At 45.3% G+C, this 26,590-nt stretch overlaps 1 protein-coding gene across 2 annotated transcripts in view; it reads left to right on the top strand.

Moving 5' to 3' along the window:
- Nucleotides 1-26,590, top strand: part of SLK (STE20 like kinase) — a 2,579,008-nt gene that overhangs the window by 582,382 nt on the left and 1,970,036 nt on the right. For both annotated transcript variants that reach the window (XM_044055960.1, XM_044055959.1), the window contains exon 6: nt 24,601-24,795. In XM_044055960.1, the coding sequence (XP_043911895.1) occupies nt 24,601-24,795 (195 nt within the window). The remainder of the gene's footprint in view (nt 1-24,600; nt 24,796-26,590) is intronic.

The raw sequence follows: 26,590 nt of genomic DNA, 5'->3' as shown, positions 1-26,590 counted from the left end.
GCACAAGGACATACCACCCACTTGCTTGGAAGGTGGACTCCCTATCCTTCAGTTGGGAAAACCTGACAGCATATGCATTCCCACCTCTTCCTTTGATGCACAAAGTGCTACTGAAGATCAAAGAATATCACCCAAGGATCATCCTGATAGCTCCAGACTGGCCGAGGCAGCATTGGTACCCGCTACTGAGGAGTATGTCTCGGGCACACGCATGGCTTCTACCTCTAGTTCCTTTACTGCTAACACAGAACAACTACAAGATTCTACATCCAAACTTGAAAACACTACAGCTAGCTGCTTGGAATATTACATAAAGCAAAATAAACCAGACTTATCTCAGAGGGTTAAAGACATTATCATGGAGGCTCGCAGACCCTCCACAAGGAAGACTTATTCAGCCAAATGGAAAAGATACCTCATTTGGAGTGCAGCAAAAGGAGAAAATGTATCATTAGCGAACATAGCTAACATCCTGGAATACTTAGCAGAACTTTTCCACAATGGCCTGTCTTACTCCTCCATTAAGATTCATGCATCAGATATTTCAGCAGAATACAACATGGATCCTCTAGTCTTCTCTCATCCTCTACTCAGGCAGTTTCTGAGAGGAATTAAAAATGTAAAGCCTCCAAGGAAGCCACCTTTGCCTACATGGGACCTTAACTTTGTGCTGGAAAAGTTAACACTTCCCCCTTTCGAGCCAGCAGCAACAGCAGAATTACAGTTCTTATCTTGGAAAACTGCTTTCTTGCTTGCAATCACTTCAGCAAGAAGGGTTTCTGAATTACAGGCATTAATGGCAGTACAGCCCTTCCTTATCTTCCATCAGGATAGAGTGTCCTTGAGAACTAATCCTACTTTTATGCCAAAAGTGGTCTCCAGGGTATCATTGAACCAAGCAATCCACCTACCAACATTCTTCCCCAACCCACAGAACAGGGGGGAAAGACTACTACATACATTGGATGTGCACAGGCAATTGCGCTACTATCTGGACAGAACCAAGACCAACAGAAAAACTGATCAGCTTCTGGTAGCATATGCAACAGGAATGGAAGGAAAAGCCATTTCAAAACAGACAATCTCAAAATGGATAGGAAATTGCATTAGATTTTGTTACTCTTTTCATGGAAAGACAACTCCAGAAAACATCAGACCTCACTCCACAAGAGCTACAGCCACTACTACAGCTTTCCTACGAGGAGTGGCTACCAAAGACATTTTAGAAGCTGCTACTTGGAGCTCCGTGCATACATTTGCCAAGCATTATAATCTACCTTTATACTCCAGATCCCGAGCAGGTTTTGCAACTGCTGTTTTGCAAGGGATCTTAACTACACCATAATCATCATAGTACCTCCACCCCCAGTTTGGCTATGGTATTCTACCCATATGTTAGGACTGCAGATGCATCCTTGAAGGACATAGTACAGTTTTGTACCTACCATAAATGTAGATGTCCGAGAGGTATGCATCTGCAGTCAGGATTACCCACCCTCCTTCCCCTCTGTGGTACTCCTAGGGTATTTGCCCATCTTGTAGCTAGCTGGGGGAATCTATTATGGTGTATTTGTTTGTATATATGTATATACATGCTTATATTGTTTGCTCTCTACTGTTTGGAACCATTTGCATTTATCCAAATTTAGCTTTCCTAGAGGGCACCTGGTATCTGGGGCAAGAAACACTGAGGAAAATGGCGTCGGCTGATGCCTTTATACCCAATTCACAGCAGCAATGACATCGGGTGAAGTGCGACATCAGCCGAGGCCAGACCCAGACTTTGGAATCCGGCCGACCAAAGGGCTGCCTGAGGCAGGACAACCCATATGTTAGGACTGCAGATGCATACCTCTCGGACATCTACATTTATGGTAGGAACAAAACTGTACTTTATTCAGACCACTAATTATTCTCTTTGGTTCCCTCTGGTACTGGCCATTCAGCCACCATGGACTTTGGGGTTAGCCATGTCCTTGCAGCTTTTGGGGTCCCCTCTTTGGCAAAGGAGAGAGATGCAACTTGTTGATCATGGAAGAAGGGGCAGGGAATGTGCTGTTACTTACTCAGAATGTTGTGCACATTCCTGGGAAGTTGTTGACAGTATTAGTTCTTTTTGCCCCACTTTCCCTCGCAAAAGAGACTGAAAACTATACACTTTACAACTTCTGTGCCAGTTTTAATAGATAGGAGTAACTTATCGGGCTTGTACAGGATATTGACTTCTCTTTATAAGATTATTTCTGGCAAAAGAAAAAGGGATATATTTCCATGAAGAGTTTCAAGAAATTGAATCTTTAGGGGAATGTGAAGGGGGCAGATGCAAGTTTTCTCCCTCTGGTTTCCTGATTCAGACTCAGAGGAGAGTATGGTGTGTGAATTTCCCTGAGAGGGGATTTACTTTCTTGGAGACTTTCCAGAATGTGCAAGTGTCTTCAGTAGAAGAATACTGCAATTTCTCAGTCCCTCAGAAAAAACTGTGTTTGTGACAACCGGAATTCCCAGGACCTTCACGTTTTCTCTCCATTGCTGTTAGCATTGGAGGATGTATTTGTCACATCCAGTGGTTTTCCTGAGAGCCAACCTGCCACTCCTAAGAAAGCAAATGGAATGTACAAAGGTCATCAAGTCTGTCAAGCTTTTATACACTAATCTCATACCTGACACAGCAGCTATAGTTTTAGTTAATCCAGTTGCTGACAGATGTTTCATTCTAATCCTCCTAACAAGGATGTCAAAGTTATTGATAGCCTTGGGGAAGAAGTGTATGCTTCTGTAATTTTTTTTAGAATATTCAATTTTCAAGCTCATTATGTTAAAGTTTATACTGTTTAATTGGGAAAGTATGAGGAATATTTTGGCTGCAGCTTCCTCGTTTGGAAAACTGCTTAGTTTGGTTTAGTTTTTTCTATTTCTCAAGTCAGTACTCATTGTTTGAAATGTGTTTGACTGTGTAGATACTGCTTCTAGGGCTGCTGTGGAGGTTTGCATGTCTGTGTTCAAAGAACCTCCCAGAAGGTGTCAAAAATGAGTTTTTGAATTCTCTTTTGAATAGAGATTTAATTTTTTAATCCTCTGCTGCAGAGGTTACCAAAAAGTGTATTAAGAGAGGTAAGCTGATTCAGGGAATGTCTTAATTTTTTTCAGCCCTTCTAAATTTTCCAAAGGTTGTTCTGCTCCCTTATCCAATTTGGGCAAGAAAAAAATTAAGTCGTAGCAGAGTGTGGGTAAGAAAATTTTTAAAAAGCAATTGCAGGGAGGCTCAAAAAAAGTTGGGACCCCACAGAACAAAGGACAGTCAGATAAGGCAGAATGACTATTTAAAGGACCCCACCCCCCCAGTCAGTCCCTTATTCCTTCCAGAAAGTCTGAATCTCCATTTGTCATTTTGACAGCAGATTGTTTGAGAACATTTGATGTTCTTCGTGTTTCACTGTTGCAGTCATCACACTTTGGTTATTCTGCCAGGGGTGGCCCTCAGTCTGCCTGAATACCAGAGGCTTAGTATTTCTGTGTCGGTTGCTTTTGCTCCAGGAATGACATCAGGTCAGCAGTGGTATAAAAATAGGCAGCTGATGCCATTGCATCAGTCTTTCTTGCCGAGGAGCCTGAAGCAGAAGCAGTTTGCACGAGTGTTGGTCGGCCGCTACCTGAGTTTTTGTTTCCAAAATTGAAGCTGAAGTCTTCTAAAGCTAAGTACCACGTTGGGGATCTTTTTTTCTTGCTCTAACCAATGTCAGAAAAAGTTAACAATTGTCTCCCCTGTGGAAAGCAAATACCACACCGAGATTTCCATTCTTACCGTCACCTGTTTAGGCATGGACCATGACGTCCCTTGCTGCCGGTTTTGTGATTTGTTCAGTGTCTGAAGTATACGTCGTTGGGCCCTTGCAGCTAAATACTTTCTCTCTCCGTATTCCTAAATGGCTTTGGTAAGCCATCTGACTACCGATCTTCTGAAAAAACGTAAGAATAAAGACAGACCGCACAAGTCCAAAACTGCACTGATGCTTCCGTTAAGCTAGTTGCCAGTACTCAGTGAGGTGCTTTCGCAGCCCCTGATGCCCGCTTTTATGGATTTGCAGGCCTCTACTGAGACCCATTCGGAGTCCAGTAAGCTGCGAGACTCATCAACTATGGAACCTACAGATGTCTCTACCTTGGATGGGTCTGGAGTCGCTGTGCAGGCACCGGCTTCTGAGGCAGCTCTTCACACTACCGATGTTCGACTCACAACCAACTTCTTTATTATCTAAAACTACTGTGGGCTAAGAGTACATGCTATGCCTAGAAAACCGACTACCAAAGCGCATTCACCTCCTCCCATGCCTCAACGACAAATGCGTAGAATGGCAGAAGACCTTATTATGCTGATTAGGGGAAGACAGCCTTCCCTGCTAAGAGGAAAAGAGACCAGTCCCATACAGCTTCAACGGACCAGGAGTCTGATGACTCTGAGGTATCTGATTATGAAGACATGCCCTTATCTGCTTATGAGGATTCGGGTGCAGAGGAATCCATTCCCTCTGCCACCTTTCTTTTGGTGAAACCTTACATACCTTAAGAGAGTATTTCCACTGGGAATGCCAGGACTGTCCTCAGTCCAAAAAGAGACTCGGGGAATTCCTAGATTGTCACATCACAGACCTTTAGCAATACCCCCTATCCTCGAGGTTGTTGATGTTTTTATGGAATCCAGTCTTACTCCTGATACTTTACCTCCTGTCCCTAGAAAACCAGACTGTTACTACAGAGTACGTGACACTCGCAAATTTCTTTTCAAGAAACTTTTCAAGAATCCTAAATATACAGAACCAACTGATATTGCCAACATCCTGGCAGATAGGTTCAGTGCTAACTTTACCCCCCTCTCACCCCCTAAAGGGCCCATCTTTATACCGGAGGAATGCAAAGTTCCTGAAATCACGGCTGCACAGGTAAAAACTTCACTCTCCAAAGCCAAGAACACAGCATCCATGGGACCTGACAACATCCCAGGCTGCCTTCTACATGAACTACAGAATGAACTGGCACCCCACCTAAGTACCATGTTCAATCGTAGCCTCACCTCAGGCTTTGTGCCCATTGAATGGTGCACCGCGACAGTTATCCCACTCCACAAAAGGGGGGGCCACAACAGACCCCAGGAACTACCGCACCATTAGCCTGACGAGCCTCATCTGCAAGGCCATGGAACGTATTATCATGGAACTGATGGACATTGGAGATCTCCAGACCCTGGACCCCACACAGTTTGGGTTTGTAAAAGGCAGATCATGTCTCCTAAACCTGATAGACTTCTTTGAAGTAGTCACCAAAGCCATAGATGAGGGTAAGATGGTTCACACAGCCTATCTAGATCTCACCAGGGCGTTCGACACCATCCCCCACTCTGGAATTATAGATAAACTCACTAAACTAGGTATAAATCCCTATGTCACAAGGTGGGTTGCCCAACCCAAATCAGATTTCAGACCAGTGGCAAGTGGAGTACCACAGGGTTCAGTCCTGGGTCCTCTCCTGTTTGGTATCTACTTCTCTGAAGTACAGGCTAACACAGAAGGTCTTTGGCTAACTAAATTCGCAGATGACTGCAAACTAGGAGCCATAATTGAAACTCCTAACGATGTGGACATCCTACAAAAGGGCCTCACTGAGACAGATGCCTGGTGTCAAAGATATGGTCTCAAGCTCAATGCCAAAAAGTGCATTGTCATCCCCTTTGGTAAAAATTCTGTACCCATGAACTACCACATAGGCGGTAGTCTACTTAACACCAAAAGTGTGATAAGAGACCTTGGGACACAGGTGGATAGTAGTCTCTACTTTGATAATCACATCGCCAAAGTGGTCAGGAAATCCTTCTACGTGGCACACCTCATCACAAAAGGTTTCTCATCCAGAAAAAAAGAGGTCATTGTTCCCCTCTACTCATCACTCATTAGACCCATTATAGAGTGCAACACCCCTTTTGGTATGTACCTCACAAGACATCTACAACAACTGGAAAGGCCGCAAAAATACCTCACAAAGAGGATTACTGGCCTCAAACAGATGCCTTACGCAGACCGTCTCAAAAAACTCCAGCTTTACTCTGTCGCATATCGCCTACTCGGAGGCGATCTCTGCTTAACATACAAAGCTATGTCAAACTCAGAGCTGTTGGACATGCTCCACTTAAAGAAATCCCAATCTCTCTGAGCTACATGCTCTAGGGACCTAAACCTTGTCACCACAATAAACAGAACATGCTGGAGGTATAGATTCTTGTCCCAGAGACTTCCCATACTCTGGAACAGACTACCTATCTATGTCAAACAGAGCTCCTCATTAACACTCTTCAAGAAAAATCTTGATGATTGGATGGGTAATAGGAAATTCACTCCGGGGATCACTTCTGTGGTTCTGCTTGACAGGGGCACAGGAAAATAATTTTCTTGGGTGGCAAAAGCCAGGGTACATTTTTGGCTAGGCTTGTATAGGCCCTAGGGCCAATAGCCTAGTACCTACCTATGAACCTACTGCTGACCCAGCGATCATTTCCCAGGGGTGTAAAGGTATCAAGGCAACTACAGGCAAGAATCCCATCCCTTCGGACAGGGATTCCAGAGCTTTGGACAGATGGGGTAAGAAGGTATACACTTCTGCTACTCTTGCTGTTAGGGCTTTAAATTGTCAGTTTCACATGCTGAAATACCAGCAACATGTTATGTAACTTATTAAACAAAAGGTGGCAACCTTTACAGACTGTTCAGAAAGTAAGGAATTGCAGGAGCTTATGCACTCTGCAAGCCAAGTCAGCAAGCATACTTTGCAATGTGGCTTTGACGCCCTAGAGGCATCTTGCTGGGCAGCAGTCACTGATTTTGTACTGAGAAGACATGCTTAGCTCAAGGAGCAGACCCTGCCAGACCATGTCAAATCAAAGTTTAGACACTCCTTTGAACAAGGACAGTTTGTTTGGCACCAAATCAGAAGAGGTTCTTAAAAAGATGGAAGAAAAAGCCAAGTCTATGCAGACTGTTAAAGAATTCTTACAAGTGCAACCCCCTAGATTCAGTAGGCATTGCTCTTCCAAACACTGGTCCTTTCCAGCCCCCTCCCACTTATCTCAAACTAGGCCCAGGGGAAACAGACCCACCCATATTACAGTCACAGGGTATGCAGAGATCTAAGCAATGGAGTGGCCCCACCCCCAAAGCATGTAGTGGTAAGCCACCTCCTTACAGAAAAAGCTCACAATGACTTCACTCCCAATCTCTGTCCAGTCGCTTGTGACCCTAGGAGGAAAACTTGTCCTTTATGCAAAAAAATGGATGTCCATCACACAAGACCGATGGGTCCTCAACATTGTATCCCAGGGGGTACAAATTTTACTTCCACTCACTGCCAACCCCAATTGGGTTCCCAGACCTTCCTCCAAACCAGTGGGCAGGTCTCAAAACCAAGTTTTACTCCTGCTGTCCATCAGAGCTATTCAGCCGGTTCAAGTGGAACAGATAAGTCAAGGATTCTATTCCAGACTCTTCCTGGTACCCACAAAAGATGGCTCTTGGCGCCCAATCCTGGATCTTTAAATTCTCAACACCTTCCTGGTGGTACCAAAATTCAGAATGCTTACCCTGCAACAGCTTCTACCTATGCCAACCAAGGATGCCTGGTTAGTCACCCTAGACTTAAAAGAAGCCTATCTGCATATCCCTATAAGGGAGTTGTGCATTAAGTATCTATGTTTCAGGACCTGATCTATGCATTATCAGTTCTCTACACTTCCCTTTGGCTTATCTACTGCGCCCAGGGTATTCACAAAATGCCTGGCTCCAGCCATTGCATACTGCAGGCAGAGAAATCTCCAAATAACCATACTTGGATGACTGCCTGATTCAGGTGGACAGTCAGGAATTTCTTTTGCAGCACCTGACATTTGTGAAAAACCTCCTCACTTCCCTGGGATACACCATCAACTAAAATAAATCAAAACTGGTACCCAGTCAAAGGATTGTATTCCTGGGAGCAAGCTTGGACACAACATCCCAGATGGCATTACTCACTTCAGAAAGACAAGTCTATCTGACAGCCTACTTCAAACAAATGGCCACCAGAACCCAGCTATCCGCAAGAAAAATACTGTAGTCCCTAGAGTTCATGGCCTCATGCATACTGTTAATTCCATATGCAAGATTGCATATGAGGAAACTTCAATAGTACTTAAAAAGTCTTTGGTGCCAACATTCTCAGGACCTGGAAACAGTCATTCCTGTCATACCCTAAAGGCAGAGTTTCCTTGGTGGGCAGAAGCATACAACCTCACCAAGGTGTACTGCCCTTTACTCAACCCCCAGCCACCCAGACCCTAACCACAGATACATCAAACTTTGCTTGGGGAGTACACATGGATGGCAAATGCATTCAGGGCCACTGGAGCCCAAGTCGTATTCACCTGCACATCAACCAAAAAGAGACGCTAGCTGTGCAGAACTCCCTGACAGCTTTCAGATCCCTACTCTTTCCAGGGCAACTTCTAATAAAAATGCACAACACCACAGTTATGTGGTACATAAACAAGCAGGGGGGAACACATCCCTACCCACTCTGCAGGCTAGCCATGGCTCTGTGGAACACGGCATTGGACATGCAAGTCCATCTGCAAGCTCAATTCCTGCCTGGCAGTCAAAATTCACTGGCAGACAACTTAAGCAGAACTCTCCTAGACCCACACGAGTGGCAGTTAGAGCCCAGCACCTTCAACTTTCTGATTCAGAAATGGGGGACCCCAGAGGTGGACCTTTTTGCTTCCCCCTACAACCACAAACTCAGCAGATTCTGCACCAGAAACCCACATAGCAGGGCCTGGAAAGTGGATGCCCTCTCCTTTCAGTGGGTAAATCTCTCTGTTAATGCATTCCCACCCCTGCCCCTTCTCTCGAGTATTACTCAAAATAAGACTGGACAGACGGAGGACATTTCTGATTGCCCCGGAGTGGCCACGCCAGCACTGGTACCACTCCTGCACAGCCTGACATCGGTGCCACCATGGCACCTGCATCAAAACCCTACCCTGCTCTCTCAGCAGGAGAGGCAGATTTTGCATCTGCAACTGCAAACCCTAAAGCTTGCAGCCTAGCTTATTCCTTGAACTCTCCCCTTGTAACCAGCCTAAGCAAGCAGGTGCTGGATGTCATTCTTGAAGCCAGAAGACCCAGTACAAGGAAATCCTATGCTGATAAGTGGAAAAGGTACTGCTCCTGGATTCAATCTAAAGGAGAGAATACAGCTCTGCCCCCCCCCCCCCCCCACCTTTTAATCCTGGATTACTTAACAAATCTACTGCACAGAGGCTTATCCTTCTCCTTTAAGATCCATGCCTTTTCCATCTCAGCTCATTACAACACTGAGCCACCTGTCTTCTCTCACCCTCTTATCAAACCGTTCCTGAGCAGGGCAGACAACTTAAGGCCACCTAGGAGAGCACCTATCCCTGTTTTGGAACCTTAACTTTGTACTGGAAAAGTTCACGCTACCCCCCCCCCCCCCTCCCATCAGCAGAGTTAAAATTCCTCTCTTGGAAAACAGCCTTGCTTCTAGCCATCACTTCAGCTAGTAGCAGAGTGTCTGAACTACAAGCACTTATGGCTGTGGAACCCTTCATTATTTTCCATGCTGACAGGGTTTCCCTCAGAACTAACCCTTCCTTTATGCCTAAAGTGGTGTCCAGTGTGGCTCTCAACCAATCTATCCATTTGCCAACTTTCTTCAGTAATCCTCAAAATAAAGGGGAAAGGATCCTGCACTCCCTGAACGTACACAGACCGCTCATATTCTACCTTGATAGGACTAAGCCCTTCAGGAAATCTGACCAGTTATAAGTCAGCTTTGCACCAGGGGCAGAGGGCAAGGTCATTTCAGAGCAAACAATTTCTAAATGGATAGCACACTGCATCCATTTCCGCTACAAGCACCATGGGAAACCAACCCCTCAGTGGGTCATAACACACTCCACTAGGGCAACTTCCACCACTACAGCATTCCTCGGGGGAGTCCCTGCCAGGGGCATCCTGGAAGCTGCTACCTGGAGATGTTCTTCATGTTTCGCTGTTGCAGTCATCTCTTGGGTTATTTGCCTGCAGGTAGCCCTCAGTCGGCCTGAATACCAGAGTCGTGGGATTTCTGCGTCGGATGCTGTCACCTCTTCCATGACATCAGGTCGTCAGGGGTATAAAACATGCAGCCGACGCCATTACATCAACTTTTCTTGCTGTGTAGGAGCCCGAAGCAGAAGCAGTTTGCAAGTACTGGTCGGCCGCAACCTGAAATTTTCATTTTTTCGAGTTTCAAGCCTGAAGTCTTCTAAAGCAAAGTACCCCATTGGGGATCCTTTTTTCTTGCTGTAACTGATATCAGAAAAAGTTAACAGTTGTATTGCCTTTGGAAAGCAAATACCTTACAGAGATTTTCATTCTTATTACGTTACCTGTTTAGGCCCAGAGCATGACATCCCTCGCTGCCAGTTTTGTGCCTTGTTTAACACCCAAACTATTCGTCTTTGGGATATTTTTGTCACTAAATTCTTTCGCTCTCGTTCTTTGAATTCCGAAATGGCTTCGATAAGCCATCTGACTACCGATCTTCCGAAAAAAACGCAAGGATAAAGACAGAGACCGCATAGGTCCAAAACTGCCGACGACACTTCCGTTAAGGTAGTCACCAGTTCGCCGGTACTCAGGCGCTTTCTCAGCCCCTGATGCATGCTTCTGCAGATTCGCAGGCCTCTGCTGAGACCCATGCGGAGTCCGTTATGCCGCGAGATGCTTCTTCGACTATGGAACCTGCGGATGTCTCTTCCTAGGAGGGGTCCGGAGCCACTGTGCAGGCACCTGGTTCTGAAGGGTTTATTCTGACCTTCTGATGTTCGTATTAAACCAACAACTTCATTTTTGACTAAAACTGCTGAGTTTCACAGGACCAGAGTTCACATACGCCTAGAAAACCAACAACCAGAGTGCATGCTCAAGCTCCCATGCCACAAACAAATGCTTAAAATGGCTGAAGACGTTATTACTCTAGGGGAAGCCCGCTAAAAGACAAAATGGAATTTCCTTCTGATTCTACAGACCATGAGTCTGATGACTCAGATCCCTCTGATTACCAGGACGTACCCTTATCTACCTATGAGGATTTTGATGCAGAGGATTCCATTCCCTCTATCTCCTCTCCAGAAGATTTTTCTTTTGGTGAAGCCTTGCATACATTAAGAGAGCATTTCCGTTGGGAATGCCAAGACTATCCTCAGTCCAAAAAGAGAGAGAGAATTTTTAGACTTGTCCCAGCACAGGCCTCTAGCTATCCCCCTGTCCCGGATATTGTGGATGATGTCTTCATGGAATCCAGTCTTACTCCTGACACGTTACCACCAGCTCCTAGAGAACCTGACCCGTACTTCAGAGTACCCGACACTTACACATTTCTCTTTTAGAATCCTACTGCGGATCCAGTGACCATTTCCCAGGGACCTAAAGGCATAAAGGCTACTACAGCCAAAAACCCTACCCCTTCGGACAGAGATTCTAGAGCTTTTGACAGATGGGGTAAGAAGGTATATACCTCTGCAAATCTTGCCATCAGGGTTTTGAATTGCCAGTTTCGCATGTTGAAGTACCAGCAACATATTATGGAACTAATTAAACAAAAAATGTTGTCACTTCCAGATTGTGCATAAAATAAAGATTTACAAGAGTTAATGCATTCTGCAAGCCAAATTAGTAAACATACTTTGCAGTGCGGAATTGATGCCTTAGAAGCATCTTGCAGGGCTGCTGTCACAGGGTCTGTACTAAGAAGGCACGCTTGGCTGAAGGAACAAATATTGCTAGACCATGTCAAAGCAAAATTACTAGATGCTCCATTAAATCAAGATTGTTTGTTTGGCACAAAAGCAGAAGTTCTTAAAAAGGTGGAGGAAAAAGCTAAATCTATGCAAACTGTTAAAGATTTCTTACAGGTGCAGCCAACTAGATTCAGTAGGCATTGGCCTTCTAAAAATTTGTCCTTTCCAGACCCTCCCAGGCCTTCTCAGTCCAAACCCATGGGAAACAGACCACCACGACTAGAATCTCAGGGTATGCAGATATCTAAACAATGGAGTGCTCCCACCTCAAAAACAGGGAGTGGTAAGCCATCCCCTATGGAAAAAGTTCACAATGACCTTTCAGTCATCCTATCCAGCCATGCCCAAATACTCGTGCCCCTAGGAGGAAAACTCACCCTTCATGCAAAAAACTGGATGTCCATTACTCAGGACCGATGGGTTCTAAATATTGTATCCCAGGGATACAGATTCTGCTTCCACTCTCTGCCAACCCCAAGCGGGTTGCCAGACCTTCATCCAAACCAGTGGGCAGAGGCTCAGAAACAAGTACTTTCCCTTCTGAATATCAGAGCTATTCAACCTGTTCCACTAGAACAAAGGGGGACAGGGTTTTTACTCCAGACTGTTCCTGGTGCCCAGAAAAGAGGGCTCTTGGCACTCTATCCTGGATCTTTCTATTCTCAGCACCTTTCTGGTGGTACCAAAATTCAAAATGCTTACACTGCAACAGCTCCTTCCTATGTTAGCCAAGGATGCCTGGTTAGTCACCCTAGACTTAAAAAAGAAGCTTATCTGCACATCCCCATAAGGGAGTCTTGCAGGAAATATCTACATTTCAAGGCAGGCTCTGTGCACCATCAGTTCTGTGCACTTCCCTTTGGCTTATCTACTGTGCCCAGAGTTTTCACAAAGTGCCTAGCTCCAGCCATTGCATTCTGTAGGCAGAGAAATATTCAGATTTACCCGTATTTGAATGATTGTCTGATTCAGGCTGACAGTCAGGAATTGCTGCTTCAGCACCTGGCATTTGTAAAGAGACTCCTAACTTCTCTGGGGTACACCATCAACGAAAAGAAATCACAACTGGTGTCCAGTCAAAAGATTGTATTCCTGGGAGCAAGCTTGAACACTACTTCCCAGATGGCATTCCCCACTACAGAAAAACAGGTCTATTTGACAAACCGCTTCAAACTACTGGCCACCAAAACCCCGCTATTGGCCAAGCAAATACTGCAAGCCTTAGGGTTCATGGCCTCACATTCTGTTAATTCCTTATGCAAGACTGCATATGAGGAAACTTCAGTGGTACTTGAAAAGTCTCTGGTGCCAACATTCTCAGGACCTGGAAACAGTGATTCCTTTCATACCTTGTCTAAGGGCAGAGTTCCTGTGGTGGGCAGAGGCATGCAACTACAACACAGGACTTCCTTTCACTCAACCCCCCACCCAAACCCTGATAACAGACACATCAGACTATGCATGGGGGGCTCACATGGCAGGCAAATGGAGCCCAAGACAAATCCTCCTGCATATCAAGCAAAAAGAGATGCTAGCTGTATAGAATGCTCTGACATCTTTCAAGTACCTTATCCTTCCAGGACAGTTTCCTACAAGGACAGACAACACCACAGTCATGTGGTACGTGAGCAAGCAGGGGGAACTCATTCATACCTACTCTGCAGGTTAGCCATGGCCCTGTGGAACACAGCCTTGAGCAACCAAGTGCACCTGCAAGCTCAATTCCTGCCAGACAAACAAAATTCACTGGCAGACGACTTAAGCAGAAATCTACTAGACCCACACTAGTGGAATAAGGAAACCATTTCCTTTAAACTTCTAATCCAGAGGTTGGGGGACACCAGAGGTGGACCTCTTTGCCTCCCCCCCAGAACCACAAATTGAGTATATTTTGCACCAGAAATCCTCACAGCAGAGCGTGGAAGGTGGATGCTCTACCCTTTTCATGGAAAAGCCTCTCAATTTATGCCTTTCCTCCTCTGCCCCTCCTCTCAAAAGTACTACTCAAGATCAAACAGGACAGGCCAAGGACAATCCTTATTGCCCCAGACTGGCCATACCATCACTGGTACCCATTCCTCCACAGTCTGACGGCAGTGCCTCCCTGGCACCTACATCAGACCCCCTCCCTGCTGTCCCGTCAGGAGGAACAGATTGTGCATCCACAGCTGCAAACCCTAAACCTTGCAACCTGGCTTACCTCCTGAGTACACCACCTGCACCCTTCAGCAAGCAGGTGTTGGACGTCATCCTTGAAGCCAGAAGGCCTAGTACTAGGAAATCCTGTTCTGAAATGTGGAAAAGATATTGTTCCTGGAGTCGGTCTCAAGGAAAGAACACAGCTGTGCCCACCTTACCTCAAATCCTGGATTACCTAGCAGAGCTGCTCCACAGAGGCCTATCCTTCTCGTCCATTAAGATTCATGCCTCTGCCATCTCAGCTCATTATAATACTGAGTCTCCTCTCTTTTTTCACCCCCTCATCAAACAGTTCCTGAGAGGAGCCAACAATTTAAGTCCCCCTAGGAGAGCTCCCACCCCAGCCTGGGACCTTAACTTTGTACTGGAGAAGCTCACGCTTCCCCTTTTGAACCTGCTGCTTCAGCAGAGTTAAAATTCCTTTCTTGGAAAACAGCCTTACTTCTAGCCATCACTTCAGCAAGAAGCGTCTGTGAGTTACAGGCACTAATGGCTGTGGAACCCTTCATTATTTTCCACGCAGACAGGGTTTCCCTCAGGAGTACTCCAGCATTTATGTCAAAGGTGGTATCCATTGTGGCTTTAAACCAATCCATTAGTTTGCCAACCATTTTCCGTAATCCTCAGAATAAAGGGGGAAAGGATCCTGCACTCCTTGGATGTGCACAGACAGCTTAGGTTCTACTTTGACAGGACAAAACCTTTCAGAAAATCTGACCAGCTGCTAGTCCGCTTTGCTACAGGGGCAGAGGGCAAGGTCATTTCAAAGCAAACCATTTCCAAATGGATAGCACACTGCATCCATTTCCGCTACAAACTCCATGGAAAACATACCCCACAGGGGATCAGAACTCATTCTACTAGGGCTACCTCAACCTCTACAGCATTTCTCAGGGGAGTCCCTACCAGGGACATCTTGGAAGGCGCAACCTGGAGTTCAGTACACACCTTCACCAAGCATTACCACTTGCCTATCTTTTCTAAATCCAGAGCTGGATTTGCTACAGCAGTCTTACAAGGCCTGCTAGCAGCCCTAGCACTTCTTGACTGCCTTCTCCTTCCCTCAGCTTTGGGAATCAACCCAAGTGTGATGACTACAACAGTGAAACACGAAGAATATAGTATAGGTGTGTGCACTTACCATAAATGTGGATGTTCAAGTGTATTCACTATTGCAGTCCTGGTTTCCCACCCTTCAGCCCCCTTATTCCTTTCTATACTTTTTACCTATCTGTTTTTTGGCCATATTTATGGCAGGGGTATTTACTTTTTACTGGAGGTGTTCCACACCATGTAATGGCTCCCTTTTTTGGGGGATCCTGACATGTGGGGCAATAAAAAGTGATGTAATGGCATCGGCTGCATGTTTTATACCCTGACGACCTGACGTCATGGAAGAGGCGGCAGCATCCGATGCAGAAATCCCAAGACACTGGTATTCGGGCTGACTGAGGGCTATCTGCAGGCAGATAACCCAAGTGTGATGACTGCAATAGTGAATACACTCGAACATCTACATTTATGGTAAGTGTACACAACTGTATTTTCCTAAGAGGGGCTAGCAACTTGAGGCCACCCAGAAGAGCACCTACCCAGCTTGGAATCTAAACTTTGTGCTGGAAAAGCTCACCCTACCCCCCCCCCCCCCCTTGAGCCAGCAGCTTCAGCAGAGTTAAAGCTTCTCTCCTGGAAGACTGCCTTGCTTCTGGCCATCACTTCAGCCAGAACAGTGTCTGAGCTACAAGCACTCATGGCTGTAGAGCCCTTCATCATCTTCCATGCTGACAGGGTGTCCCTCAGGACTATCCCATCCTTCATGCCAAAGGTGGTGTCCAGTGTGGCTGTCAATCAATCCATTCATTTGCCCACCTTTTTCCCTAACCCACAAAACAAGGGAGAAAGGATACTTCACTCTCTAGATGTGCACAGACAGCTCAGATTCTATCCAGACAGAACTAAATCATTCAGGAAGACTGACCAATTGTTAGTCAGCTTTTCTGCAGGAGCAGATGACAAAGCAATATCCAAACAAACCATTTCCAAATGGATAGCACACTGCATCCATTTCTGCTACAAGCAACACGGGAAATCTCCCCTTAAGGGGGTCAGGACTCACTCTACCAGAGCAGCCTCCACCTCCGAAGCTTTCCTCAGAGGAGTTCCCACCAGGGACATCCTGGAGGCTGGGACATGGACATCTGTTCATACCTTCACCAAGCATTACCACCTGCCTATCTTCTCCAAATCCAGGGCTGTCTTTGCCACTGCAGTCTTGCAGTGCATCCTAGCCAGCCCCTAGTCTTCTTGACTGCCTCCACCCTTTTCCTCAGCTTGGGGAATCAACCCAAATGTGATGACTGCAACAGTGAAACACGAAGAACATAGTACCGCTGTGTACACTTACCATAAATGTAGATGTTCGAGTGTATTCACTGTTGCAGTCCTGTATTCCCTCCCTTCATTCCCCTTTTCTCTCTCTCTCTCTCCTTAAAAGGAACTTTTTGGTATTTACTTTCTACTGGTGGGCTTCTTCCACCATATACTGGCTCCCACTTGGGGGCTCCTGACAGGGCAAGAAAAACTGTTGTAATGGCGTCAGCTGCCTTACTTTATACTACTGACGACCTGACGTCCGTCCTGAAGCAATGCAGAAATACTAAAACTCTGGTATTCAGGCCGACTGAGGGCTACCCCTGGCAGGGATATCTCAAATGTGATGACTGCAACAGTGAATACACTCGAACATCTGCATTTATGGTAAGTGTACACAACTGTACTTTCTAAATTCTCCCTTTTTTCTCTGCTTCTGTTTTGTCTTGCTTTTTTGTACTTCCCTTCTCTTTACCATAATCCAAAGGGAAAGCGCTGCCTGAGGTGTGATGGTTGATTAGCATAGTCTTTGGATGATAGAATTTTATGCATGTTGGTTAGTAAGTAATAATCTCATATTATCTTTCCTCAAAGCACTGTTTTGCAGTATTCCAGCTCTATTGGGTTATCTCTGAGGTAACCTGATGTCTGGCAGGGGTACCAAAACCAATGAACATTCTTCCTTAAGGTCATACGTCCAACGTATGACCTAATCCCACAAGTGCAAGGATCCATGAGCAGATGTACGAGTGTGAGATCCTCACTCTTGCCACCAGTTCGAACACAGGTCTATAATACCCATCAGTCTGTCTGCATCGTCATTGCTGTTCTCTGAATAAGTGCCTTGTTGGGATACGTTTTTTCATGCACTTTGTTTAAATGTATTGTATGCCAGCTAAGAGAGGGAAGTGTGATTGTGGTAGGCAGATCCCTTGTAAGTACCTCTCATCACCGTGCTTGTTTTGTCTTGAGGCTGAACACGACTATAAACATAGTCAGTTGCACGTATTTGGCTTTCCTTATTAAATACTTGAGACCCAATGTTTGAGGTGCCTTGCCCAATCCAAAATGGTGGAATCCACTGCATCAAATGCCTTGCTGTCCCCCCCAAAAAAAGAAATTCAAAAGGCCTACTTCTAAACCATTGGCTGCCCAGTTGAAGTCTGATGTACCCTTTCAGGTGTTGCAGGAACCCATGATATGCCTGATGACTTCTCAAACTCCCACTACCATGACCTAGCCAGACACCCAATATGGCATCTAATTCTCATATGCCTTATACAAAGGAGTCTTTGGTGCACAGCCTAGTACACATTTTGCTGTTTTATGGTAGATTGTTTCCAGTTTTGTCTGAAATTTTGATTAAAGATATGTATAAACAAGATGTCTGTATAGTACTGTAGAGTGAGAAGTAGAGACAAATTTATTATGTATTCGGTTTGAGATGGTCTCTAGCCTTATAAGCAGATGAGGGTCAGAGGCCCAACCACCTTAAGGGTGGAGAAAAAGAGGGGATTTAGCAACTAAAGGGGTGGGAAAACTAGTTGCTAACTTCACTAACACTAAAAAGGTAAAATAGGAAAATAATCTGACAGAAAAACTATCTATAAAGCTATTAATAATAAAATACGACCTGGAGCCGGTGAAAAACGCAACCTCGTAGCTGAAGCGGCAAATGAGATCTGGGTATATGACGCCTAGCATTATGGGACATAGGTTAGCCTCGAGACGGTAAAAATAGCTCTCGAGCTTTAGTATTAGGCCGAGTCGGAGCCGAGGTTCGGCTCCGAACCCATCCAGCAAGAATGAAGGAGAGATTGACAACTTAACATTATGGTGTTCTGTTTCTTTACTGTAATAGTTATTTGGTCATCTAATGACAAGAGTATTGTCAAAAAGAGGGCAGAGTCGTTTTCTTATTTCTGTGTGGTTTATGGGAGTATGTTTTAATTTCCAGTTTGAAAGGTGAGTGTTTGTGTAGTAGTAGCTGTTGCAAAAAAGAATAGTTACTCTTGTTTGCATTCTATTTTCCATCCACTCATCCATGTGTTCCAACAGCTAAAAAACAGACTGAAGAATATATTCTAGCACAGCTGTATGATTTTTCGCTGAGCAGAGAAGTGTAGTATTATCTGCATACTCTTACTTGTAGACCTCCATGGGATTTCACAGTGAGGTAGTTAAGTACTTTAATTCCTTTAGATAATAATCTCATCATATCCTGCAAAGCTAGCTATGAAAACAGAATTGCAGCAGATAGTAAAGACAACCACAAGGCCTTCTGTAGTTATGTAAAGAATCTCCAAGGCAATACCCAGATTTGCTCTGAGCTACTGCACAAGATAGCTGCTAAACCGAACCAACAGATATTGCCAATATACTAGCCAACGGATTTAGTGCCAACTTTACCCCCCCCTCCCCGAGGACCAATCACAATACCAGTAGGTCGCCAGGCACCCAGTAGTACTGCTGCAGAGGTTAAAACAGCACTGTCCAAGGCCAAGAGTACAGCTTCTATGGGACCTGACAATATCCCTGGCTGTGTTCTACATGAACTACAGAGTGAACTGGCACCTCACCTGTGTGCACTGTTCAGTCGCAGCCTCACCTCAGGCTTTGTCCCTACCGAATGGCACACTGTTAGTCATCCCTCTCTACAAAGGAGGAATGACTACAGACCCTGGGAACGATCACCCCATTAGTCTTATGATTTGCAAAGCTATGGAATCCATCATCATGGACCTAATAAACAAGAATTTAGGGAATCTCCAAACTCTGGATCCCACACAGTTTGATTCTGTGAAGGGTAGAGCATGCCTGCTCAACTTGGTCGACTTCTTTGAGTCCGTCACCAGAGCTGTGGATGAAGGCAAGGTGGTTCATACAGCCTAGCCTACCTGATCTAGCCAAGGCCTTTGATACCATTCCCCACTCAGGAATCATAGAAAACTCACTAAGCTAGGCATCAACCCCTATATCACTAGGTGGATTGCAAACTGGCTCACAGATAGAACTCACAATGTAAAAGTAGCTGACTCTAGTCAGACTGCCGACCAGTCAAGATTGGAGTCCCACAGGGTTCAGTCCTGGGTCCTTTCCTGTTTGGTATCTACTTCTCTGAAGTCCAGGCCAACATGAAGGGACTCTGGCTGACAAAGTTCGCAGACAATTGCAAGTTGAGAGCTATTATTAACTCCCCAAGTGATGTTGACATCCTACAGAAAGGCCTCATTGAGACCAACGACTGGTGTCAGAACCATGGCCTTAAGCGCAATGCCAAAAAAATGTAGTCATCCCCTTTGAGGAAAAACCCGGTTCCCATGAATTACCACATAGATGGTAGTCCACTGAACACAGAAGGCGTTATAAAAGAACTGGGAACGCAAGTTGACAGCAGCCTCTCTTTTGACCATCACATTGCCACTGTGGTCAGAAAGTCCTGTGTGGCACATCTCATTACTTTGGGTTTTGCATCCAGGAAGAAAGAGGTCATAATCTCCCTCTACTCTTCCCTCATTAGGCCAATCATCGAGTACAATGCCCCATTTGGCATGTACCAGACACCTGCAACAACTGGAGAGGCTGCAAAAGTACCTCACTAAGAGAATCCTAGGCATTAAACACTTGCCCTATATGGACAAACTAACAAAACTCCCAACTGTTCTCTGTCTCATATTGCCTATGTAGAGATGATCTCTGCTTGACTTGCAAAGCCATGTCTGACCCAGCTCTATTAGAAATGCTACATCTAAAGAAATCCCAATGCCTCTGCACCACACGCTCCAGAGACCTCAACGTAATTACCTCAATCAACAGAACATGCTGGAGGGACAGGTTCATAACCTAGAGACTGCCCATGCTATGGAATGGATTTCCCATACATGTCAGACGGAGCACCTCACTGGCCCTCTTCAAAAGAAATCTTGATGAGTGGATGGAAAATAGAAAATTCACCCCGGGGATTACTCCAGTGGTTCTACTCGACAGAGGCACTGGGAACTAAGGTCGGGTGGCATGATTATAGGTTCATAGGTTCATACTAGGCTATCTGCCCTAGGGCATTTATAAGCCTAGTCAGAGTGGGTTTGGCTTTCGCCACCCATTTTAAATTAATTTTGCTATGCCCTTTTTCGAGGTTAGTATACTGTGCCTCTGTCTAACAGTGACACAGAAGTGATACCCGGGGTAAACCTACTATCTCCCATCCACTCATCAAGATTCCTCTTGAAGAGAGTCTGTAAGGGACTCTGCCTAACCTGGACTGGGATTTTATTCCAGAGTGAAGGGAGCCTCTGGGTTATGAATCTGTCCCTCCAGCATGTCCTATTTATTTCAGTGCTGAGGTTCAAGTCTCTCGAGCGTGTAGCTCTATGGGATTTGGATTTTCTGAGGTGCAGCATGTCCATTAATTCCAGGTTGGACATGGCTTTATACGTCAGGCACAGATCGCCTCTGAGCAGGCGGTATGCCACTGAGTAGAGCTTGAGTTTCTTTAACCGGGCAGCATATGGCATTTGTTTGAGCCCTTTGATCCTCTTGGTGAGGTACTTTTGGGGTCTTTCCAGTTGCTGCAGGTGTCTGGTAAGGTACATCCCAAAAGGGGCATTGTACTCAATTATGGGCCTGATGAAGGATGAGTAAAGAGGTACGATGACCTCCCCTGATCTAGATGTGAATCCCTTCATGATTAGGTGGGCTGTGTAAAATGTTTTTCTAACCACATTGACCACGTGGTTGTCAAATGAGAGATTGCTATCAACTTGGGTCCCCAATTACTTCTTCTGTACTTAATGGATTACCACCTATGTGGTAATTTGTGGGCACTTTGTTTTTGCTAAAGGGGATGACTATACACTTTTTGGCGTTTAGCTTGAGGCCATGGCTCTGGCACCATTTGTCTGTTTCTATGAGGCCCTTTTGGAGGATGCTTGTGTCGGCTGGAGAGTCGATTATGGCGCCCAGTTTGCAGTCATCTGCGAACTTGGTCAGCCACAGTCCTTCCGTGTTGGCCTGTACCTCCGAGAAATATATACCGAACAAGAGAGGTCCCAGAACTGAGCCTTGTGGGACGCCACTTGTAACTGGTTTGGAGTCTGACATGGCTCCAGCAATTCTAACCATGTGGGTTCTGTCCTTGAGCCAGTTTGCAACCCATCTAGTGACATAGGGGTTTATATTTAAGCTGGTGAGCTTATCTATAATGCCTGAGTGGGGTATTGTATCGAAGGCTTTTGCGAGGTCCAGGTAGGCTGTGTGGACCACCTTCCCCTCGTCAATGGCCTTGGTGACTGTTTCAAAGAAATCGACCAGGTTTAAGAGGCAGGATCTGCTCTTAAAGCCGAACTGGGTAGGATCCAGTGTCTGTAGGTCCCCAATATCTTTATTTATAAGGTCCATGATGATCCTTTCCATAGCTTTGCAGACCAAGCTAGTCAGGCTTATGGGGCGATCCGTTGAGGCACCACCTTTGTGGAGAGGGACCACTGTTGCTGTACGCCACTCTTTGGGTACATATCCTGTATTAAGGCTGAGATTGAACAGTAGTTTTATGTTTGGGTTTAGCTCTTCTTGGAGTTCATGTAGGATGCAGCCTGGGACACCGTCTGGTCCCATTGATGCTGTGTTTTTTGCTTTGGAGAGGGCAGCTCTTACCTGAGCATCTTAGATGTCAGGGGGGCAGCACTCTGCTGGGATAGATATTTGCCCTTTTGGTGGGGAGGGGGGGTGGAGAAGTTTGAGCTGAACCTGTCAGCTAGGATTTTGGCAATGTCTGTGGGTTCGGTGTATTTTGTGTCATTTTGGGCTAATTCTGAGCATATCTGGGAATTCCCACCCAGGTTCCTAACATAACTAAAGAAAGCCTTGTGATTATCCTTAGTGTCCTGTGCAATTTTTCTCTCGAAGCTGGCCTTAGACGATTTTATGAGTGCCTGTAGTTTTTTGCTAATACTGATCAGAGATGCCTTCCCTTTTTGGGATTTTGCTCTGTCATGTAGTAGCTTCTTCCTTCTATTGTATAGTTTGTTTATGGCTGGGGTCCACCAGACAGGGCGTCTGCCTTTGGAGGATTGGGTCTTGGTTTTATTTGGGATTGCATGATCCATGCATTCCTGAAGGTGTTCATAGAATGCGTTTATATAGGATTCTAAGGTCTGGGCCGTATTTTCCACAGGCCCGGGGGCTTTGAAGGATTCTACCTCGGTTTTGAGGAGTGTGAAATTTGCTTTAGAGAAGTTTTTCACTGTGGTTTTCTAGGCAGGGGGTGGGGTCGGGATGTGAATATCCAGTGAGATTAATTTATGGTCTGATCTTACCAGTGAGGGATACACTTCTGGTCTGGAGCATAGAGTCCCCATGTTGGTCATGATCAGGTCCAGTATGTTTTCCCCTCTTGTGGGAGTGGTAACAAGTTGTTCCATAGCATTTGAGTTTATAAATTCTAGGAACCTTTGGGCTAGGGTGCTGGAGCTAGAGTAATGCTCCCAGTCTATGTTTGGGTAGTTGAAGTCGCCCAATGTAATGGTGTTTGGAGAGACCTTCATATTTTCCAGTGTTCTCAGGAAGGTCGAGTGGGGTTCCTGGGTTTGGGAGGGTGGTCTGTAGCAGGCTATAAACTGGAAGGCAGTTTTACCCACTGTTGGTTGCACATGGATAGTCTCTGATGCTTCATGCTGTGCCACCAACCTGGAGGTGTGGGTATCTTTGACGAATATTGATACTCCCCCTCCTTTTGTGGTTCTGTCCAAGTTTTGGGACCAAAAAGCATGGTATGAGGTATAACCTGGTAGTGCTGGGGTGCTCTCTGGAGACTTGAACCAGGTTTCTGTTACTGCACAGATATCGATGTTCTCCATGCTAAGGAGAGTTTTGAGTGCGTGCATCTTGAGGTTTAGACTTTTGGCATTGAGTAGCATTACTCTTAATTTCTTATCCCTTGTGATACCTATGGAGGTGGGTTTGTCTTTTGAGCCTTGCCTAAAAAAGGCACTATGGGGGTAGCAAGAGCCTTTGCCAATATCCGAAAGCCCAGGGGTGACAGGTGCAAGCCGTCCCTAGCGAAGCATCGTGGCTTGTCGAGCATGTCATCCCAGGCTGACAGGCATTGGATCCCCTTTGAATGACATCAATACTTAAGCCAATTGTTGAAATTGATCATCTTGTCTTCATATTATGGCACCATTCTTGGTGAGGGTAAGATGCTACTCAAGGTCAGGGTCATACCGGCCTGGGCTACATGCTCAGAGAGCTTCTCTGTGTCTCTTTTCATGTAGTCAAAGGAGGTACGTCTCAGGTCATTCACACCAGCATGGACAATGACTGAGTCATATTTGTACTTGCCTTGGAGTGACCTGAGTGCTTGTGTTATGTGGCGGATCCTAGCACCCGACAGGCAGCTCACCGTGACCTTCTCCTTGTTCAGCCTGGTGAGCGGGACGTCAGTGTGCCTGACGATAGTCACCTATTACAAGTGTATCAGGTGTGTTGTTTAGTCTTAAGGGATGTGACTGTTCGGCACACTGGCTTTGTCAGCTATGTGTTGCACGTGTTTTGTTTTGGGGTAGCAGTTGCTTGGATGTCTGCTTTGGAGTTCTCTGCTGCTTAGGCAGATTTTTATTTAGAGCCTTCGAGTATGTTTTTGTGTGATGCCAGGATAATCCCATGGGCAAGGCTTGTAAAGGCTCCAGGGCCATTAGCCTAGTACACATCTATGAACCTATGAATTGCATTGCTTCCTAGGATTATGTGAAAAATGCCATCTTGGTTCAATCCATTTGTCTAGTTAACAAATGAGTAAATAAATATTGCCTGTTCGAGTGGAAATCTTGAAATAGGTATCCTGATAGTGTATTTAGCTTTAATGGCAAGGGTTCCATGTGAAGATCTTGCTTTGGTTTCATTAGCTGGTACAGTGAGTACTTTCATATCCATTTTCTGTTGCACAGTGCCATAATATTGGATTTCTGTAGTAGACTGCTACAGAGGTAACTTATGTTGAGATCTTAATTTCTACATGCCAGAATGTCAAGTATCTGTAACAGCAGAACAAGTTTTTGATGAGAGATGTTTGAAAGGTAATCCTGAACTGTGTTTAACTTTGGTATTTACTGCAAATATTCATATTTTCATAAGACATTTATTCTTTTTAGGATGGCCCCAGAAGTGGTAATGTGTGAGACTTCAAAAGACAGACCCTATGACTACAAAGCTGATATTTGGTCTTTAGGTGTTACATTGATTGAAATGGCCCAAATTGAACCACCCCATCATGAGCTGAATCCAATGCGAGTATTACTAAAAATTGCAAAATCAGAGCCCCCTACCTTGGCACAGCCATCAAAATGGTAAGTATTTTTTTTTTACTTTACTTACTGAATGCGGTTCAGCTATTTCTGTTGAAAAGTGTACATAATGCAGTTTTTTTGTTGAGTAAAGTTTCGTGCAGTGGCAAAATATAACGTAGTCTGTCACATTATAACGGTATGGCTGGACCCAGCATTGGTGGTTTGTACATGTAACAACACTCCTTTTGCCTTCCCATCAGAATTTTGCACATCTCAAATGAGTTTGGAATCTTAATGTATGCCGAGGTACACTAGTAATCCCAGAGTAGGTATATTTAGTGGGTGATTGGTGGTGTACCTGAACAACTCTCTTGTGTTTGTGGAATCCATTGTTTCTGCTGAATTTTTGGAAAGCAGAGCTTCGAACTGCAGATGTTTGATTCATTGTGTTTCTCTAAACTGATATTTGTTAAATTGTAGTATACCCACTTGGAGTCTTTTGTGAACCTTGTTACTTTTGCATGTTGATAGGGTCATATTTTCTGTTAGCCAGTTATTAAAGGAAAACTACAACAGTCTTCTACATCTAAAAAAGTGAAAGTGCATGTCAAGTACATTTGGTTATGGAATAGTAATTGGCAGTAGAAAGGCTATTTGGTAGAACATAGAAATAAATAAACAAACTTTACAGCACCCCCCCCCCCCCCCAAAAGGCAAAGTACACTCAAAATATTAACTGAGGATCTGATGCTATCCATGCCATCATGCATCACAGATGGGTCTTGGATCCAACCTTTGATCTGAGCTGGCAACTGATGGACAGATCCAGAGCTCAAGCTCCTCCCCTTCCCATAACCCCCTGCTGACCTCTAACCCTCTGATCTCGTTTGCCGTTGAACGTGTTGGACGCATGCGAGTTCAGCTGCTTCTTTTTGAAATAAGTGCTTAATTTTCTTGCCTTTTTTCCTACTTGTAAATAAGGACATCTAGAGTAATTTGGCTCCCCTCCTGTAGCTTAGAGTTTAGTCTTCCCTTCTCTTTTTGTTGTGGTAATCTCCTTTCCTATCGTTTTCCTTTTCCTAAAAAAAACAAAAAGATAAATCCCTTCTCTTTTCTCTCTTGCTGTTTGAGTGAGTGAGTGCTTGTTATGGCTGAGAAACCATCTGGTTTCAAATGATGCTCCTCATGCGGTCAGACTTATTCCGACTTGCACGAGGAGTGTCTCTACTGTTTGGGAGTGGCCCACTTGGAGGATGAATGCGACATTTGTGCCATATTCAACCCCAAAGCTCTTATGGAGTGCTGCAATAAAGTGCTTGGCTCGGGATGGTCCCCTGCTATCAGACTTTCCAGCCAGGCCCTCTCGGGATCCTAAAAAGACCCCCCCCTTCCAAAGGGTCCTCTCCTATTTCCAATAAGCCGAGGCTCTATGATCGCAGATCCCCAGATCCAAGTCTAGCCTCTGTGGCTTTGGATCTGGGCTCTTAACTTCGGAGAGCCTCAGATCAGCCCTTTGGATCTGAGGTCTTGGCGCCTCTGCAACACTGTGATCCATCTTGTTGCAAGTGTTCTCTTGATCCGACTTGTTTGTCGGATCCGTCTGGCTTGTTGTCCAAGCCTTCAGATCCAACCGTATTGTCAGAGATGATAGTTGGAGAGCTTCCCTTACAGATACTCCAGGAGATCGGATCCGTTACAGATCTTTAGGTTCCAAGGCAGGATCCCTAGCTAGGTTGGGCCATTCACCTCTATCCTCCAGAAGTTTATTGCCTTTGGATATGGATAGGATAATGATGAGTTTCCTCAAGGCCCAAACAGAGTTGGGCTTGTTGTCATTCCCGGCCCAGATGGCCAA

The sequence above is a fragment of the Protopterus annectens genome, chromosome 14.part0 (assembly GCF_019279795.1).
Source record: "Protopterus annectens isolate FY-2018-M chromosome 14.part0, PAN1.0, whole genome shotgun sequence".
Taxonomy (NCBI): domain Eukaryota; kingdom Metazoa; phylum Chordata; order Ceratodontiformes; family Protopteridae; genus Protopterus; species Protopterus annectens.
This window is presented reverse-complemented; position numbering and strand designations above follow the sequence as displayed.